Raw genomic sequence first — 20584 nt, 5'->3', positions numbered from 1 at the left:
TCTGGTAATTTTTACATAAAGTCATTAGTTTCCGAGTTATTTAATTAAAAAGTTTAATTATAATTAAAAGACAGTCGAGTTAATAGAGTTTGATAAGAATCAGCGGAAAAATGTGATAAGCGGACCTTCAATTTATTTATGAGAAAGGTCATATAGTTTTTTTTTAAAGCTTAGTCTCAAATAAAAATTACATAAGTACATCTTTCATTAAATTACAGCCGTTTAAATAATTAGATAATTTATCTATACAACATTTTTCTTCCTTTAACCCTCTGTAACTCGAAAACTATCGGTCCTAAAAAAATTTATTAAGAGACCAAATTTACAGAAAATTAAATTTCCTTCAAAAACATTTATATCAAAGATTTTATTATTCTGATTACTTACTGAGATATCGTCAATTGAATAAAAAAATTTTTTTTTCATTATGTAAATATATAATTGGAAGACTTAAAAAAATAACGTAAGAGTAATAATTATTTGAGAATATCATACAATAAAATTTGATGACGCTTTTATTTATATTGCAATGAAGATACTATGCATTTATAATAGCATATGACGTAAGCCGTTTTTCTCAGCATCGACCTTGCTGGCAGTCATGTTTATGTCTAATGCACTACTCTTATATCTGCGATATAATATCTCGCTTGAAACCGCGCAACTCCATTCCTAGAGAAAAAAAAATATGGAAATTTTCTTCATTCCGTTTAGATAAACTAAAAATAAATACTCTAGTCAATGTCAGATAAATATTAAGGCATCATGATAAAATATATAATATAAGTTTGTTTTCAAAATATGCAAGGAATTTCAATGCAAAAATTGTAAAAAAAAATTTATTTGGAATTAAACAATTTATTAATTTTTAATTTCAAATCCATAAATATAACATTGCAATTAAAATTTATATATTTTTTTATATATTATAGTTATAATAAATATGTTTTTATGATACTTCATTATATATTATAACACAAGAGGGGTAACAGAGAAAATAATATTTTTTATTTGTCTTCAATTAGTAGATTTTTTTTATCTGTCTTGATTTCTTGAGAGCGGCTGTAAACGATTATCCAATAGAAAATAATGATAGCTGAAACAAAAAGATCATTTAATGCCTTACGTTAGACTCATACACGGAAAGAAAATTCAAGTAAAATTTGCGATGTTAACATCGTAACCATTAACTATGGTTTTATTAATTTCAATTTCTAAATGTCATTTTAAAATTTACTACACAGAAAAAAAGTACAGTAAAAATTACAATGCTACAGTAAAATTTACTAACAGATATGAAAAAATACATTCTGTATTGTAATTATTACTGAACGTTCAGTAAAATTTACAAGTTAGTAATAATTACATAAGATATTCAAAATTACTATGCGTAATGCATTTTTTGCTAAGACCATTATATTTTTTACTATTTATATAGTAAATTTTACTATGCTATTAATAAATACAAATTTAAGAAAATAAATTTTGTAAATAAATAAATAAACAAATATTTAATATTTAAAATTTCGATGGTATATTTCTGCTAATGTACACTTAAAATACATTTTTCTATCAGCTGCCTTTTTTTTTTAATTTACAGACTAATTTTTTAAAAATTGTAAGCAAAGACGCTATTAATTTTTAAAGAATAAAATTTACTTAACGTTTTTAATTCTTTGATATTAAATATATTGTTAAATAACCAAAATATGAAAAAAAGGTATCAATACTTTTTTGTTTGAATTTTTATGAGCTGCAAAAAAGTCTTTATAAATTTTCGCGTATCTCGAACCGTTTAAAAGATACGAGCTTTTAAAAATTAACAGAAGAAATTACATTTACGTCAGTTACATAAATGTAATATTTTTATAATTGATATAACTTTATAAATATCAATTTTATGTAAAAATTTATAGAGACCTATTTTATAGAAGATTTAACTCTCTACAAAAAGTGTTTTGAGCGTTTTTGACGTAACTTAGTTATTTGATGAGATATTTGTAATTAAAATTGGAATTTGAAAAATTAATTAAAAAACATTCTAAATTTTGAATTAAAAATGAGAATAATTTTTTATTTTAAATAAAACATTCATGGAGAAAAAAGGATAGTAAAAATTACAATACTATCGTACAATTTACTAACAGATATGAAAAAATACATTCTGTATTGTAATTATTACTGAACGTTCAGTAAAATTTACTAGTTAGTAATAATTACATAATAAGATATTCAAAATTACTATGCGTAATGTATTTTTTGCTAAGACCATTATATTTTTTACTATTTATATAGTAAATTTTACTATGCTATTAATAAATACAAATTTAAGAAAATAAATTTTGTAATACAATATAGGATTCGTTACTATACAAAATATTAAAAATTACTGTACGCAATGTATTTTTTGCTAACACGATTATATTTTTTTACTATCTGTATAGTAAATTCTACTGTGTATAGATAAAATTAAAAGTTAATGGGGATAGCATATACAAATATGTATTACAAGTTCTGAAACTTTAGTCCAAAGGAGACATCGGGCCGTCAGACATAGGAAAGGACTCGCGCGCAGGAGATCAGGGTTCGAATCTCGGTTGAAACAAGTGATTTTTAAAAAAAGGCCGTTCGGCAGCCGAAATTGAAGTAAATTTTTCATTATTTATTTAATTATTTAAATCTGTAAAGTAAGCGGTGGCGCTTAAAGATTCATCTAAAGCTTATAAGATCAATCATATTTATGCTTGTCAATTTTAAAAAAATACTTTATGTATACTTTAATGTTGAGATTTTAAAAGTGTTACACGGCAGGAACCAAAATTGGAACAGTTACATGAATTTATCAAAAAGTGGAAAAACGAATGCAACAGCTTAATTTCAATAAATAAATAGCTAATTTTCGTTGAATATAAAAAAAAATACTACTGAAATATGAAGCTCATTAGATAAGCTACATAAAAATATTAACAAGATTCAACTACTATGTATTACTTGAAAGTTATTAAATGAGAAAGTCAAAAAAAATGTTTTTTCCTATTTTTCTGAAAATTTTGAAATTCATCAAAGTATTAGAGAAAATTATCTAAAGAGTAAGCAATATAGTTTAAATTAAAGCAAATCGAATGAACATAAAGATTCAATCACCAAAAATAGATCATCTCTTTAGGATCAAAAGTTATTTAAAGATAAATCGAGAAAAGTTGAATTTTTTGAAAAATTAAAAAATCTTTAAATGACTATAACTTTTAAACTTGTCGGCCGATTTAACTCATCTTTGAACTAAACCGAGCTCTTTAGCTAAAGAATATGTAAAAAAAATTTCATCGAGATCGGTATAGAATTGTGGAAGCTATCGTAGGAGAACCGCGCGTTATATCATATATATATATATATATGTATATATATATAAACTTTTTCACTAATAGTTTTTTTGGAACCTACTTGACTCAAATAGATAGAAAATGTTAAAATTTTTGTAAAGTTGCGTTATGAGGATAAATACAACAGTTATATTTTTATAAAATCTACTAAAAACAAAAATCGACTCCAATACAGATGACGTAAATAACAATAATGATAAAAATGATAGCAATAATAATAAAAAGTTAAAAGCTTATTATTCTCATATTTTTTAGTAAAATTTACTATATTTTTCTCTCCGTGTACTAGTTCCCTATTGTATTATGATTTTTTATAAAAATTATACTCACCAAGATAAATATAGACGATTATTGGTTCCAATAAATTTCCATAATCAGTATTATCATAATTGATAATAATGAACCAGGAGATGAACGGCAGCACCAGCATTTGAATCGCGTCAAAAATCATCACAGGAAATAGTAACTTCCGACAGTTCTAGTAAAAGAAATAAATTTACAACCATTTACGTCTACATTATTAAGGATAGTCAGGGTATTAATTAAATGATCAGTGATTCAACCCGCCCGTTAATTCTTGTAAGGATCCTATGTAGGATCTCGTATGCTTTTACAGAAAACAAGCCATGGTTGGAAGAAACTATTGGCCAAAGCTTGGACCAAGCCTTGGCCGGTCGTTAGCTAATGCTCCTCGGTCTAGCGCAAGGCTGGGTCGAGCTTTGGCTGACCATTGGGCGAGCCATGGTTCAAGCATTGGATGGTAGCCATGTTCCAAGTCTTGGGAAACAAAATATTATGCCTCGGCAGAACCTCGGTGAGCAAAAAATCTAAGGCTCACCCAATGCTCAATCTAAAATATTGTCATCTATATTAATAAGTATAATTAAAAAAAAGCTTGATCACACTTTTATCGACTTTAAATTGGAGTGTAATTAACTAATTACTGAATAAATGGAAAATAATGAATAAAATTATTTGGGCGCTACCGGGATTCGAACTGAGTTCCTTCTGATTACTAGGCCAGGATGCTATCCACTGTGCTAAAGCTGATGTCCAGATAATCATGATTTTTTTGCTTGTCGATTATTTAAATACAATTTAATTCAGAAATATTACACCGTAAAGATGATGTGAAATGTAGTTTTATTTAATGAACTTAAAATTGTCTGATGTAATGACATATATTTATTAATTTGTAATTGTATGATTTGATATAAATGAATAAATTAAGAGTAAGATCAAGTAGCACTATTATATTGATTATTGAACGTTAACAATTATGTTAACTAAAGTTTTGTACATAGCAATAATCAATTAAATGAAAATTATCGTATGTCAAATAATTTTACTTTTTAGAAAATTTAAACTCTTGATATTAATCGTATACTCGATGGACCGTTATACCCTGGTCTTTTTTATATACATATATATAGATACATGTAACGTTGCTAATTTTAATATTAAATAAAAATCCAACCTAGGCTGAGGCATTGGCCAATGGTCAACTGCCAAGACTCGGCTTGACTAAAATTAAACTATCGGGCCAGCCTCGGTTGAGCTTTGGGCCAATGGTCAGCGGCCAAGGTTCGATTTAACAAAAACCAAACCATAGGGTTTAGGCTTGGACCAGATCTGGCCCCATGGTCATTTTCAAGGCTTGGGAAATTACAACTGGCCCAAGGCTCGGCCAACTGATACTATTGGCGATTCCTTCCAGGGTGATGATGTGTCTAGTAAGATTCGTAAATGTTCCTGGACGGGTCTTATAGGATTTCTTACGTAATTCAAGTAGAAATTTTTCTTACATAAAGTGAGCGGAAAATAATTAATCATTAATTACAACTTCTACATCAAACTATTCTTGGATTTATTACTGTAATTATTAATTCAAATTTCCAAATAATTGTTAATTACTTCCAAACCATATCATAATTAGATGATCATAAAGTTGATAAATAGAATGATGGTAATTACCGCTATTGATGCAAGAATCGCTAATAAAACAAGTATAATTCCGATAATACAGATAGTTATGACAGAAATGAACTCGTTGTATGAAGTAACTCGACATGTTGTGTGAATTTTAGGGTCGCAGTTCTCAAGATGATTCTTGATCGGCAATACTGTGTTTAATAAAGCTCCTGTCTGTAATAAAAAAGTAATTAGTAATAAGAATGTTGAAAAAATAGAAGTACGTTGGAATTCCGTCAAAGCTACCTTACAACTTTTTGTCGTAACTCGTAAACTATAGAGCTTAGCGATTCAACTCATAGGACTTTTTTTAGAGAGAATTAAATTTCCTACAAAAGTGGTCCTTGACCCTATCATCGTACGGCCAATAGTTTACGTTCTACAGGCAAAAATATGGAAGGGAAAGCATGAATTCCGTTGGGAGCTAAAATTTATAAGTTAGAGCTGATTCAGGAAATTCTTATTTCGATATAATCGTAAAAAAGTTGTGTATAGTCTGATAAAGGTATTAAATCTACAAAAGCCTTTATAAGTTTATACGGACAATTCGGGATTATTTTTACAAAAATTTTTGAAAATAGTACGAAAAGTTCGAATGATCCCGAATCAAAAAACAATTTCCAGTTCGAAACTCAAAATACTACGTGAGGTTGAGGGACAAGTTGGACTTAGGAGATTGAGAACTGTGTGGAAAGTTATTACAGTTTAGACCTCAATGTTGTAGTTATGGGCGATTTTACATAATTGAGGGCGAAAAGTATAAAAAAAATTTAGCGGGGACCTCAAAATCCTTATAATATAAAAAAATTTACTGCTCCAGATTTAGGCCTCAATTTCTCAAATGACGTAACTTATGTGGGTTCCCTCACTTTTTTTCGTAAGAAATAAATACTTTAGACCGAGAATCTCAAAAAAATTTACCCAAAAATAAATAATTAATTACAAATTTGGATAAAAATTACTGGAACCTCTATAAAGTATAACAAATAAAAATGAATATTTATTTTTATTTATATCCATTCAAAAAAAATATAATGGTTACTATGAGAAAATAGTTAACCGAATGAAAATTCAGTATACATTTTTTCAATCAAAATACAAAAATTTATTGAGGACAAAATGTTTGATATTGTATTCTATATTATTTATGAAGTTTAAAAAAAATTTTTTTGAGACCGATTAAAAGTTTGTCCAGAAATATATAATAACAATAATAAATTAACGAATTTATTTTATCGAACATATAAATTTTTGTAAGTACTCAGATTTTTTTTTCAACTCGAAAATTTTCTAATTCCAGAAAACGATAATTTATTTTTCGAGGATTTTGAGAGCTTCGTTAGAATTTAAAACCGATCAAGAGTTACCATTTAAACCTCATAATTCTCACTGAAGATTTAGAGTGCCAATATCGTATCATTCTGCGTCCGAAATAAAAGATCAAAGAAATTGAATTTCTTGAGATCCAAACTAGAATTTCTTTTTTGAGTCATCACATTATAAAATATATATTTTACTTACAATTCTGATAGTGCTCATAATAAGCATCCCGGTTTTCAAATTTATGCATCCACAAAAACTGTTAATGATTCGATGATCTTTAACAACAGCCATTTTGTAACTGTACTTAGTAAACGTACTTTATTTTTTGAATTTTACTCACAACACCCTTGTGCGTACGAAACGTACAAGAAAACTTTTTTACCCAACATAAATTATTTAGAAATAGATATGTATAGCTGCGCACACATGCGTACTAGTTCAGGGTTTCACAGAAAGTTACCCTAAATTTGAACAAACGCAGTAGTTAAATCTATAGAATTTTCCCGTATAATTATCGACCGGTTTCTCATGCAAGGGGGAATTATTATAATTATTTAAATTTTTTTTTACACGACATAGTTTTAGATATAAAAAATTTCTGTATTGATTTTAATTGAACAGTAAAATGTTAGAAGGACAGTTTGAATGATGACATTACATTATAGAAATTTACTACAGTAATAGTAGTATATAAATACGGAATTGCAGTAAAAATTACCAATGACGGAGAAAATTAAAAAATATATAGAACAGAATTAATGATTAACATTCTAATTTAGATAATGTAAGAGATTAAAATTTTTATTTAGAAATTTTTAAGCACTGCATAGTAATTGATAATTGATAGAAACAGTTCCAAGAAGTTGAAATGAGTGAATTTGAATTGATAAGTTGTCTATTGAACAAGGTTTTTTTATTTATTTTCTATTGAACATATTAAAACCAAATAATAGTTTTTTGGTGTAGTAGAAATCGCTCGCGGAGAAAAAAGTATTGTAAAAATTACAATAGTATACGGAGAGAAAATTATGGTAACTGTTCCTAGTACGTTTATGAAATATCATCCCATACCGTTATGGTAATGATTACTTGGGATTATGGGATATAGACCCATACTTTCTGGGAAAAGTTTCCATAAATATGGTAACAATTCCTATCATTATGGTAACAGTTTCCATATCGCATGTGAAAGAATCATGGTAATGATTACCATACTCATAGGAATAGTTCTCATAAGCAAATAGGAACCAATCCTATAACCACATTGTAATGGTTCCTAAGTGTATATGGGAATAAGCCCTATATATTATGGTAATTATTCCTATAACATTATTGTAAACATAACTATCATATTATGGTAATGGTTACCATAATATTATGGTAATCATTCCCACAATGTATGAAAATTATTACCATGATATTATGGTTATCTGTTTATTAATTTTTCAAATAAATCATAAGCGTTACAAGATTACTATCCAAATTTAGTAATTACCCGAATCAAAATTAAAAAGGTAATTTGAGCCTCCAAATGCTACATGAGGGTAAGGAGGTTCAAATCATCTTTTTAGAATATGAAGATCAATGCATTAAAAAGGTGATTTGAACTTAAACGTGGTAACTTTGTCCACTTTTACCAAGTTTAGGTTCAAATAATCTCTTTTAAAAGGTAAAACAAGCCTCCAGAGCCTAAATTTATAGATCGAGAGACTCTCATCGGATCGCGTACAATTGGTAAAGAAACAGAAAGGAAAAGGGGGCCACTAATTAGAAATGGCCACCGTGATCGAAAAAAATTTGAAATTTAAAAATTCAAAAAATAATTTCTTAGTAATAAATGTTTTGTTGTGAGTTAAAAAATAATAAAATTTAAAATATTAATAATAATAGCTAAAGTTATACAAGTAGGCGTTCGAATAGAATAGTACTGTCATTCGAAATTCGAATTGAATAATTAAAGCCTTTGACTTATTGGTATATGATTAATTAATTATTTTATGTGAACAATAAATGCGAATGATGTATTGGATGACGGAAACTGCCAAAGAAATTTAAAAAAACTGCTGAAAAATAATCTGCTGCCACCGGGATTCGAAACCAAGACCTAACGAATATGAAGCACAACCACTGCCGCACTGCTACTCGGACGCTCACGATCAGTTGGAAATATCTTTATGTATTTAGAACGCAGATATTATTATAACAATAATATCATGCTAAAGAATTAAGCTCATTCGAAGTTACAGATTAAAAGTATGTAGGGCTTGGAGGGTTAAAACATCTTTTTAAAAAGGTGATCAAGTCCTCCATGCGCTTCGTTTAGGGTATTGAGGACTTGAGTAGCATTTTAAAATATATGGTAGGCCTTAGAGGGTTAAAATACCATTTTAAAAAGGTGATTCACTCCTCCATAGGCTAATTTTAGGACATCGAGGAATTAAATAACATATTAAATTCAGCGGCAAGTCCAACATCAAAAGAACTGAGGCTTTGGAGGTTCAAACTACTGTTTTAATTTTGACTCGGGTATTATCATATTTTTTAGTAAAATTTACTATATTTTCTTCTGCGTATACACATAACTATAGATAATTGGATATGATAATATATAATTTCATATACTATCTTATCTTTTTGGCTTCGTGTCAAATCTGGATATATATAATTAGAGAAGGTCACATTTTCTCCAGCAGTATATTTCAATAAAATTGTATTCATTATTACTGAGATAAATAGTGCAATCTTTAAGAATATCTAAGTTTCTCTCCACTATTTAAAGTTTTTGGGTTTTTTTTATTATAAAATTCTCTACGTGTAGCCAATAATAAGTAAAAGATGTTTTTTATAACATTTCTAAAACTCGTTTAATTTCAAAACGATTATTATCTATTTTTGTCATTAATTACAGAATTATATATGAAGAGCTATTAAATAATTATTACACACATACATGTGTATATACATCTATTTATATAAATTTATTTATGTATATATATCTATAATACACAAGTGTCAAGCGGCAGTAAAATACATTTTTTATTAAACGACAGAATTGTTTTTTTTTTCACTTTACTAAGTTCCAAAAATTTAAAACAAAATGGCCGTTATAAAAATCTTCGTAATTATTTTTGGCGTAATTCAAGCAGAAATTCTTCAATTTCCAAGATTTAAACCAGCCAACAATTGCAGGGATTACCGGATACAAGTATGTATCGGTAAGATCTCGTTTCTTCTCTTAAGAATTTATAAACGAACATTATTTTCAGTGTAATTCGAGCAATGAAATTCCGTGTTGTCAAGAACATAACTTGTGCGCGAAGGTTCAAATAGCTCCTGCGAAATATTCTTCAATATGTTTGAAACCATGTATATATTTATTTATTTTTTTTTATTGATACACTGATAGAAAAACTATCTTGATTCAAAAAAATTTTTTTCTTTAATATGTGGTTTTTGTTTCAAAATTTTTTAATTGTTTTAATTTAAGAAATAAGTCTTTGAACCAAAAACATTGAAATTCTCGGATGGAGAAAAAAAAATTCTTTGTTTGAGAATTTTATTCTACGATGAAGCCTTTTTTGTTTTGAAACAAAATTCTGACATTTGTCGCTTAAGAATTTCTTGCTCTTGGATTAAAATAGGCAAAATGTAGGTTTAAGACATTACCGACTTGTTTCGAGAATGGCGCGATTTTTAAATCAACATATCAATTTACTCAGCTTGAAAAAAAAATTTTTTTTTTATTTTAAAAATAAAAAATTTTAAAGTGATTTTTTAGGACTAAATTCATTTACTTCAGATATGTTAAAGTAGAAATTTATTTAAAAAACAATTTTTTTTTTTTCATTACTTTAAAAAGATCTTCCCTCAAGGAATTATTACTTGAACCAAAAATTTAAAGTTCTTAAAATAATAATACGACATTTTTAGTTGAAGACAAGTGGTCTTGCTTGAAGAATTCAATAGTATCGATTGAAGATATTATAGTTTCGGGTCAAGACACGAGAGTTATCCATCAAAGATACAAAATCTCTAGAGCCAAGACAATTGCTTAAGCTGAATCAAGACAAAAATTTCTTGAAATAAGACAACTGGTTTTCTTCAGAAATAAATTCTTGGCTCAAAAAAATATTTCTTGAGTCAATATAAAAGTTCTATCAGTGTAGTTAATTATCTTTATTTGTATAAAAATTTGTGAACATATTATATTTTCTAGTAACATTAGGAGATTTTTGCGAAGAAAATGTCGATTGCTTAATGTTAGGTCATGCGAATTGTCATAAAGGTCACTGTGAGTGTTTGGCTAATTATGGGATACCGAAGATGGGAACCAAATGTTTGCCACTTATAGGAGCCATTTGTTTGGAGAATAATGATTGCTCAGTAAAAGATACTATTTGTGTTAATAATAAATGTCGATGCAGAGATAAATACATCGCTATCGATAACAATCAGTGCAAACCATGTAAAATATTTACGTATATTTCTTCAAACTAACATAACGAGTATTTAATTTACCATATGTAATATTGAGTTTGTTTCATAAGCCTGTAGTCAATGCTGCCAACTGGTTTGCTGCATGTGCCCTAGGCGAATGCTACTAATGCATTAATGATACTAGCTTTAGATTAGTTGACTAACAATATCGAATGGTCCTCAGGCGAATGCTAGTAATCATTTGCTGCATAAGCCTTCGGCCAATGAAACTAATGCGTTTGCTACATGGACCTTAGGTCAACGCTACTAATACATTCTTGACACAAACTTTAGTTTAATTTTACTAACAAGGTTGAATGAGCTATAAGCAAATGTTAGTAATCACTTGCTGCATAAGCCAAAAGTCAATGCTACCAATACAATAGAAACATTAGCTTTTGGCGGATGCTACTAAAAGATTTAATACATTATTATTAAATTTATTTTACTGCCACTACTGGATTAGCCTTAGGCAAATATTTTTACCATTGGCTACATGAGCCTTCGGTCAATGCTACCACTTTATTAACTGAATTAGCGTTAAGTGAATGCGAATAATACTTTTCATGCATACGTCATACGTAAACGTTACTGTTGTTTATTCCATGAGCCTTCGGAAACTGCTACCAATGAATTTTCTATTTGAATTCCAATTTAATGCTACCAATAAATTCACTCTCTTTAAGTATATAGTTACGGTAAATAAATGACACTTAATACTAATTGTTTTTTTGAAATTTTAGCAACATTAGGAAAAAAATGCCGAGGTGATTGGAACTGTAATGATCAATTGCATATGAAATGCTCAAAAAGTAATATATGCAGATGTAAAAGTAATTATATTATAAAAGATAATATGAAGTGTGTACCGCTTTTGGATGAATTTTGTTGGAGTGGTGAAAAATGTGCAGTAAATAATTCTGTGTGTTTTAATAATAAATGTCAATGCATTAAAGGTTACAGAGCACTTGGCAATTATTTATGCATTCCTAGTAAGTGTAATTGTTTTGATTATTAATAAAAGGTTAAAAATGATGTGAATATTATTTTTTTCAGCCGATATTTGAAGTGTCATTGACTGAACGACTTATACTGTTGGATTACTTCGATTTGATGTTTATAAATAACAATTATAAATTATGGTTTCAATAGTTTTTAAATATTTATTGGAATATTGAATAAAATGTAAAATATTTTCGAGAGATTAAAGTCTCAAAAGTTAGATAAATAAAAAGATTTTTTTCTTATCTGATATTATCATATATAGTCATATATAATTATTTCTTTCTCAGCTCAATTGTCAAATGTGGTTCTATTAATTAGATATAACTATACATAATTCGACATGAATTTTGGGGCCCATTTCGCCCCCCCCCCCTTTCTCTACTATTTTTATGGAAGTGTCCAGCGTTAAACCCCTAGGTGTACGAGTAAAAAAAAAATTATATATAATTCTATAGAACTTATGTATGGGTCATTCTCAGTAAATCGCTCATTGATAAAACGCGGCACTAACAAATTTGAAATTTTATAATGTTTCGATCAAAACAATCATTCTAAATGTGTCTGCAAAGCGGTCAGTCAATCTATTAATTTCATCTTGTTTCATAAGAACCCAGGGGAGATACTCAATCCAGAGGAGAGACTTGATAAACAGAGTGTCATGTTCTGTAAAAAAAAAACATAATAATCGAGTTTTTTCAATGAACTATATTATGAATATATTTATACGCTAAAATGACGTAACCTATGTAGGTTCCCTCAGTTTTTTTGTAAAAAATAAATACTTTAGACTGAGAATCTCAAAAAAATTGACCCAAAACTAAATAATTAATTACAAATTTGCATAAAAATTACTGGAACCTCTATAAAGTATAACAAATAAAAATGAATATTTATTTTTATTTATATCCATTCAAAAAAAATATAATGGTTACTATGAGAAAATAGTTAACCGAATGAAAATTCAGTATACATTTTTTCAATCAAAATACAAAAATTTATTGAGGACAAAATGTTTGATATTGTATTCTATATTATTTATGAAGTTTAAAAAAAAATTTTTTTGAGACCGATTAAAAGTTTGTCCAGGAATATATAATAACAATAATAAATTAACGAATTTATTCTATTGAACATATAAATTTTTGTAAGTATTCAGATTTCTTTTTCAACTCGAAAATTTTCTAATTCCAGAAAACGATAATTTATTTTTCGAGGATTTTGAGAGCTTCGTTAGAATTTAAAACCGATCAAGAGTTTCCATTTAAACCTCATAATTCTCACTGAAGATTTAGAGTTCCAATATCGTATCATTTTTCGTCCGGTAAATAAAAGATCAAAGGAATTGAATTTCTTGAGGTCCAAACTAGAACTTGTTTTTTGACTTGGGAATGCACCTTGAGCAGGATATCTTCAATATACTTGCACAATTCTTGAAGTACAACATAACAAAAAGTTTTTTTTTTTAAGTCTCGTACAAAACTTGCAGTTTAAAACTTTGTACCAATGTCTGCAGCAAGATCCATAGACGGAGAGAAAATTATGGTAACAGTTACAATATATTATGGGAATGGTTCCCATACTGCATAGTAACCGGTTTTTTTTGAAATGTTGATTATAGGAACGGCACCCATATATATTATGGTAATCATTCCTATAATTATGGGTATAATTTATGACAGAAAGATTATTCTTGCCGAGTCTGGTCGCACCTAATATTATAGACAAATAATAGGGCGCCACTGGAAGATGGACTCGGCCTTCCAGAACCGGATGTTGTAGGATTTTATTTTAATTAAATTAAATTAATTATTTACTCAGGGTCGTTTGTAATATTTTGTGAGTGAGAAGAGGAACTGTAGAATAAGCTGAAATAATGTTACTCCAAATTTTAATTAATTTAAGCACCTTGCTTTATTTTATCAACCTTGTGACAATAATTATTTCTTATGACAAACTAAGATACTTATGACAAACTAATGTGTCCCCTGGACATCACTTATGACAAACTAATTTTCCTTATGACAAACTAAATTTTCGTCCCCTGGACGTTTTTTCACACCCACACACCCACGTTAAATTATCTCGTCCCCTGGACGGTAAACCTTAATTTTAATTTAAAAACCATTCCCTGGATGTATAATTATTTAAAAGAACTTAACATGTCCACCGGACCTAAATCACAGACACAGTTTTCCTTTACTTAAAATTACTGACTTTACTTTGGACTCTATTTTATTTCATGACGTCACTTTCTTTTACTCAGTTACTAAACTTGATAATTCAATATAAAAATTTCCCTAATAAAATTTCCAATATAAAATTTTCCAATTATTTAATTCTTATTAATTTCCACTGACTTATTTAATTCGTTCTATATTTATAAATTAATTAATTTTGGTATTAATGTAATTATTAATTAATTAATTTTTCACTGATAAATTTCCCATTAACATTTACTTCCAAAATTTATATATTTAATTTACTCAATCTTTTCTGATAATTATTCTTACTACACACTTTAATATTCAACTCAATTTACTGACAAAATAATCCGTTCTTAATTTTTACTCGACACAATTTTACCGTAAATTTTCTAGCGTCTTAAAATTCTGATTTTCGATTTTATAATTTTAACTAGAATTATTTAAAATTATTTAAAAATATTTTCTGACTAAATTTACGACTAGAATTACGTTTAGAATTGACTAGAACATTCGGCCGGTGAATTGGCGTCACGAGGCCTGAATTTACGATTGTTACCACGCGGACAAATTATCTAAAGCGGCCGACAGGCCTGGGATACTTTTGTAATTGATTGAATTTCGTTGAATTTATTTATTGGATAATTTACGCGGAATATTATTTAATTCCAGCCGAGAGGCCTCGAATAGAATAGTTTTAGAGTTCAGACATAATGGCGAGTACACGGCAAAGAATTTACGGAAATTTCGAGAACACGAGACGCGTGATTAAACTAGCCAACGGGCCTTGAGTTACCAATCTATTTTACGCAACCAGCAGAAAGATGTTAAGTAAATTAATTATAATTAATTCGGCCCTCTAATATTTAAATTAGAGGCCTTAATTAATTATAATTTTTACCTTGAGAAAAACTCCAACAATTTTAAGATTCCAGCCGATGTCCGGGCTACTCTGCTTCTATGGGTTTTCCTTAGCTTCACCGCTCGAAATTTCACCCGTACTCTCTCTCGCTTAACAATGGATTCTAACAATTGATAACCTGTCAATGATCAGTACGCATTAGTATTTTATAGCTATTAATTATTGTAACCATCGGCCCAAAGTCCTGATAATTAATTAGACAGTTAAATTTTAATTAATCATTCGCTTCGTTCCACGTGAAGCGGACGTAGACTTATATATTTACCTTGGTTATCCTTTTGCGTCCTGTCACTGTCGTCGTCTGGACAACTCTGTCTGTTTTTCGTTCCGCAGTCCACTATATCGTTTCACTTCTCCAGAAACCTATTTCCACTTTCTTAGACTAAGGAAATGACGAACAGACGGGCCTTAGTGATCCATGCGATACCCGGTGACTAGTCGCATTACTAACTCGCAACTTACGAGGTCGTTGCCCGGTTATTGGCGGGAACGAAATTCAAATTCAAATTAATTAATTATTTACATTCATAAATTTTCCCTGTTACAAATTCCCATATGGTATCGGAATAGTTCCTATGAAATCATGGTAATCGTTACCATGTAACTATGATAATGGTTACCATAATATGATGGTTATGTTTACAATAATATTATAGGAATAGTTACCATAATAGGGCTTATTCCCATATACACTTAGGAACCATTACAATGTGGTTATAGGATCGGTTACTATTTGCTTGTGGGAACTACTCTTATATGATAATCATTACCATGATTCTTTCACAAGCGATATGGGAACTGTTACCATAATGATAGGAATTGTTCCCATACTTATGGAAACTTTTCCCAGAAAGTATGGGTCTATATCCCATAATCCCAAGTAATAATTACCATAACGGTATGGGATGATATTTCATAAACGTACTAGGAACAGTTACCATAATTTTCTCTCCGTGTAGTTATATAAAGACGTAGACAACTAGTGTACTGGTGACCAGGTTTAAGGGAAGGTTGCTATAACATTGTTATATGAGGTGATTCTCAAGAATATCGGTGTCATACCATCATCGAAAATTTTTGGGTTTTTTTCACTATAAAATTCTTTACGTATAACCAACAACAACGGATATGTAATTAAAATTATTTTTATGACATTAATAAAACTCATTAAAGCTAAAAGTAAAAAAATTTTTTTATTTTTGAAAATAACCGGACAATTAATCATTGAAAGCCACTAAATAAATGTTCCATTTCCATATATATATATATATATATATATATATATATATATATATATATATATGTATACAAATTCTAAATTATTTAATATATGGGCAGTATACAAGTGAGGAGGGACCTTAAATTACACTTCTTTTCATTCGACCAAACTATTGTTTTACTTTAATAAGTTTTAAAGAATAAAAAACTAAAAATGTCTGTTATGAAAATTTTATTAATTACTTTTTGCGCTATTGAAGCGAAGATACTTCACTTTTCAAGAAATAAGGGGACCGACGATTGCGTGGATTACCGGGTACATGTATGTATTAATAAGATCATATCGAATTCCATAAATTTTATAAAATTCTATAAATTTGTATAAAAACTTGAAAGTTTAAATTATGTATGGAAGAAAATGATTTTTTACAAATATATGTAATTTTTTGGGAAAAAATCATATATAGAGTCATGTGGGACAAGTGTACGCAGTGGATAAGAGTGCGCAAACCCATGCATTTCAGTCCGAAATGTATGGCTGTGCGTACTTTTACCCACAGCGCATACTTGCTATACATGACTTTAATTAAACATGTGAATATATATAAAGCATATACAATTAGATATCTATATAATAATATGCAAATATATATATGTACATACTTGGCTCGAAGCAGGCCATTTTTAGTATAAAATTTTATAAAATTCGTTAAGAAAATTTTTTGCATAGGTTATATCTGAAAAATTATTAAATAAAAATGACTTATTTCCAGTGTAATCCAAGTAATGATAATTCGTGTTGTCAAGGAAATAACGTGTGCACTAAAATTCCAATCGATCATAGTGTATACACTTTCGTTTGTTTGAAACCGTGTATGTATTTATTTCTTAATTTTTTTTTTAATAAATTACTGTTACTTGTATAAAAAATTATAAAAATATGTTTTCTAGTACATTTAGGAGATTTTTGCGAAGAAAATATCGATTGTTTAGTGTTAGGTAAAGCAACATGTCATGAAGGTCACTGTCACTGTTTGCCTAATAATGGAATTCCGAATAAAGGAACAAAATGTTTGCCACTTATAGGAGGAACTTGTTTGACAAATACTGACTGCACAGTGGAAAATACTATATGTGTTGATAAGGAGTGCCAATGCAAAGATAAATATATAGCTATCAATAATAACCAATGCAAACTATGTAATATATTTACTTATATTTAGTTTGATAAACGTACCGGCTGTTTAGAGTAACATGCGTAATTTTCAGTTTGTTTAGTAAGCCTTAGGCACATGCTACCATCCTATTTGTTGCATAGTCATTGGGCGAATGCTACGAGTACATTAATTACAATAGCTTTGGATAAGTTGTACTAACGATATTCAATTAACTTTAGGCAACGACTAGTGATCATTTGCTACATAAGCCTGTAGTCAATGCTGCCAACTGGTTTGCTGCATGTGCCCTAGGCGAATGCTACTAATGCATTAATGATACTAGCAAGGTTGAATGAGCTATAAGCAAATGTTAGTAATCACTTGCTGCATAAGCCAAAAGTCAATGCTACCAATACAATAGAAACATTAGCTTTTGGCGGATGCTACTAAAAGATTTAATACATTATTATTAAATTGATTTTACTGCCACTACTGGGTTAGCCTTAGGCAAATATTTTTACCATTGGCTACATGAGCCTTCGGTCAATGCTACCACTTTATTAACTGAATTAGCGTTAAGTGAATGCGAATAATACCTTTCATGCATACGTCATACGTAAACGTTACTGTTGTTTATTCCATGAGCCTTCGGCAACTGCTACCAATGAATTTTCTATTTGAATTTCAATTTAATGCTACCAATAAATTCACTCTCTTTAAGTATATAGTTACGGTATATAAATGGCACTTAATATTAATTGTTTTTTAAAATTTTAGCAACATTAGGAAAAAAATGCCGAGGTGATTTGAACTGTAATGATCAATTGCATATGAAATGCTCAAAAAGTGATATATGTAGATGTAAAAGTAATTATACTATGATAGATAATATAAAGTGTGTACCGCTTTTGGAAGAATTTTGTTGGAGTGGTGAAAAATGTGCAGTAAATAATTCTGTGTGTTTTAATAATAAATGTCAATGCATTAAAGGTTACAGAGCACTTGGCAATTATTTATGCATTTATAGTAAGTGTAATTATTTTGATTGTTAATAAAAAGTTGTTAATTATGTGATTATTATTTTAGCGGAAAATTGAAGTGGCATTGACTGAATGATGTGCTGTTGGACTGCTTTAATTTATTGTTTATTAAGAATAATTGTCGATTATGGTTTTGATTATTGCTAATTATTTAGTGGAATATTTAATAAAATGTAGAACATTGTTGAAAAAATAAATTTTGTCTATAAACAGACAATTATCGTTATGACAGTTCAATTACCTTACTTGTGACTTTATTATAGTCTTACCAAGAAATCTCAGGTAATTAAAAAGTAGTTATTTTTAAATAACTATTATTTTAACATTAATATTATTCCAAGTTGATTGACTTTTAGACAAACGAAACTGTAAACAAAGTAATTAATAATTTTTCTGATCTATTTCAACTTGTTAATATCCTAAAATAACTTCCCTGATTAAGAAAAATGATTTGGAACAATTCAAAATAATTTGAAATGATTTAAAACAATTTGAATCGACTAATATATAAATTAGGGTAGCCCAAAAAAAACCGACTATTTTTTTTCCAAGTCTCCTATGAAAATTTGTTGGCTTACGATGTTTTAAGAAGCCTCTCCAAAAATCGACGATAAAAAATTTTCAAGAGGTCACTCACAAATTTTGAAAATATCAAAAATTATTGAAATTCGGATTTTTTACTTGGAAATTTTTTCTTTGATGGCAATAATAGTTTATATTTGAAAAATCATGTCTACGCTAAAAATTTTAGCGCGAAATTTGAATATTTAAACGGCGCTCAAAAATTTTGAATATTAACTGATAATATGTGACTAATACTTTGAATTAGTTTTTGGATTTTTTTATAATTCAATTATTGTCATTTCACTAAAATATGACTTTTGCATAACCAAAAATATACAGGACAGTCTTAAACAATAAAATTTGCTAAGTTTTGAATAAGCGAAAAAACCTAAAAATTGAATTAAAAAATAAAAAAGTATGTAAATAACTTATTATTTATATTTCTCTGTTATATTTTCATTGATTGTGATGCAAATTGATGGTGAAAAAATCGAGAAGCTTTATTATCAATATTTAAGGGTCGTTCGAAAACGTTCAAAAGACAGCACTCGGAAACATTCAAAATTCTTGAGCAAAATTCAGATATTTAAATTTCGGGCTTAAATTTTCAGCGTAGTCATGATTTCACAAATATAAACTATTGCCGCCAAGAAAGAAAAAAATTTGAAACAAAAATTCAAATTTTGATTATTGTTGATATTTTTAAATTTCGTGAGCGACCTCTTGAAAATTTCTTATCGAGCTGATTTTTGAAGCTTCTTAAAACATTGTAAACCAACAAATTTTCATAAGAGGCTCGAAAAAAAAAATCGGTTTTTTTGGACTAATTGCTTCTCAATTCTTTTCAATCAGTATTTTTAACCATGGGGTTTAAGAATTTTTTCTCTTGACTAAGAAAATAATTTTCTTTAAAATGTTATATATTCTTGATTGAAGATTTTTTCTCTGAATCAAGTAAACTTTTTTATTAGTGTTGTAATTTATATAAAATAAAAATTAAACAAAAATAATAATAACAAAAGATAGTTTTCATTCTTCTCACTCTTATATTAATTATTATTTTTAACACTAAATTTGTAATCTTTCAAACGCTCTATTTATAATAAGATCTAACATATGTCATGCTGACTCATATTAGTCACGCGACCGTTAAAATTCTGATGACCAGGACCAGCTGACTCGGCTTGCAAGGCAGAAGTGTCAGGTGTCGCCATCTTGCAGTCATCTATTCAAAGGTCATTGTCCATAGTTAGGACATTTCCTACACTGAAAGCAAGATTTCTAACATCGAATCTCGTTATTATCGACATGCGCTGCACTTACGACC

General features: G+C 28.6%; 3 protein-coding genes across 3 annotated transcripts; 2 read left to right on the top strand and 1 right to left on the bottom strand.

Annotated features, from left to right (window-relative positions):
• Positions 1-1007: 1007 nt before the first annotated feature.
• Positions 1008-18416, bottom strand: LOC103573003 (uncharacterized). The gene is made up of 5 exons (XM_053741947.1): positions 18250-18416; positions 6873-7135; positions 5355-5525; positions 3711-3858; positions 1008-1096 (listed from the first exon to the last, which is right to left on the bottom strand). Exons 2-5 carry the CDS (start codon positions 6963-6965, stop codon positions 1008-1010), a joined length of 501 nt encoding a protein of 166 aa, XP_053597922.1. The 5' UTR covers positions 6966-7135; positions 18250-18416.
• Positions 9772-12341, top strand: LOC103573008 (integrin beta-8-like). The gene is made up of 5 exons (XM_008551860.3): positions 9772-9879; positions 9941-10040; positions 10891-11139; positions 11894-12142; positions 12207-12341. The coding sequence occupies exons 1-5, from the start codon at positions 9772-9774 to the stop codon at positions 12215-12217; spliced, it is 717 nt and encodes a 238-aa protein (XP_008550082.3). The 3' UTR covers positions 12218-12341.
• Positions 17255-18769, top strand: LOC128668652 (uncharacterized). The gene is made up of 4 exons (XM_053742011.1): positions 17255-17369; positions 17448-17696; positions 18431-18597; positions 18740-18769. Exons 1-4 carry the CDS (start codon positions 17255-17257, stop codon positions 18767-18769), a joined length of 561 nt encoding a protein of 186 aa, XP_053597986.1.
• Positions 18770-20584: the final 1815 nt, after the last annotated feature.

Source organism: Microplitis demolitor, chromosome 9 (genome assembly GCF_026212275.2).
Source record: "Microplitis demolitor isolate Queensland-Clemson2020A chromosome 9, iyMicDemo2.1a, whole genome shotgun sequence".
Taxonomy (NCBI): Eukaryota; Metazoa; Arthropoda; class Insecta; order Hymenoptera; family Braconidae; genus Microplitis; species Microplitis demolitor.
The sequence above is the reverse complement of the archived record's forward strand: the minus strand, read 5'-3'. Positions and strand labels throughout refer to the sequence as shown.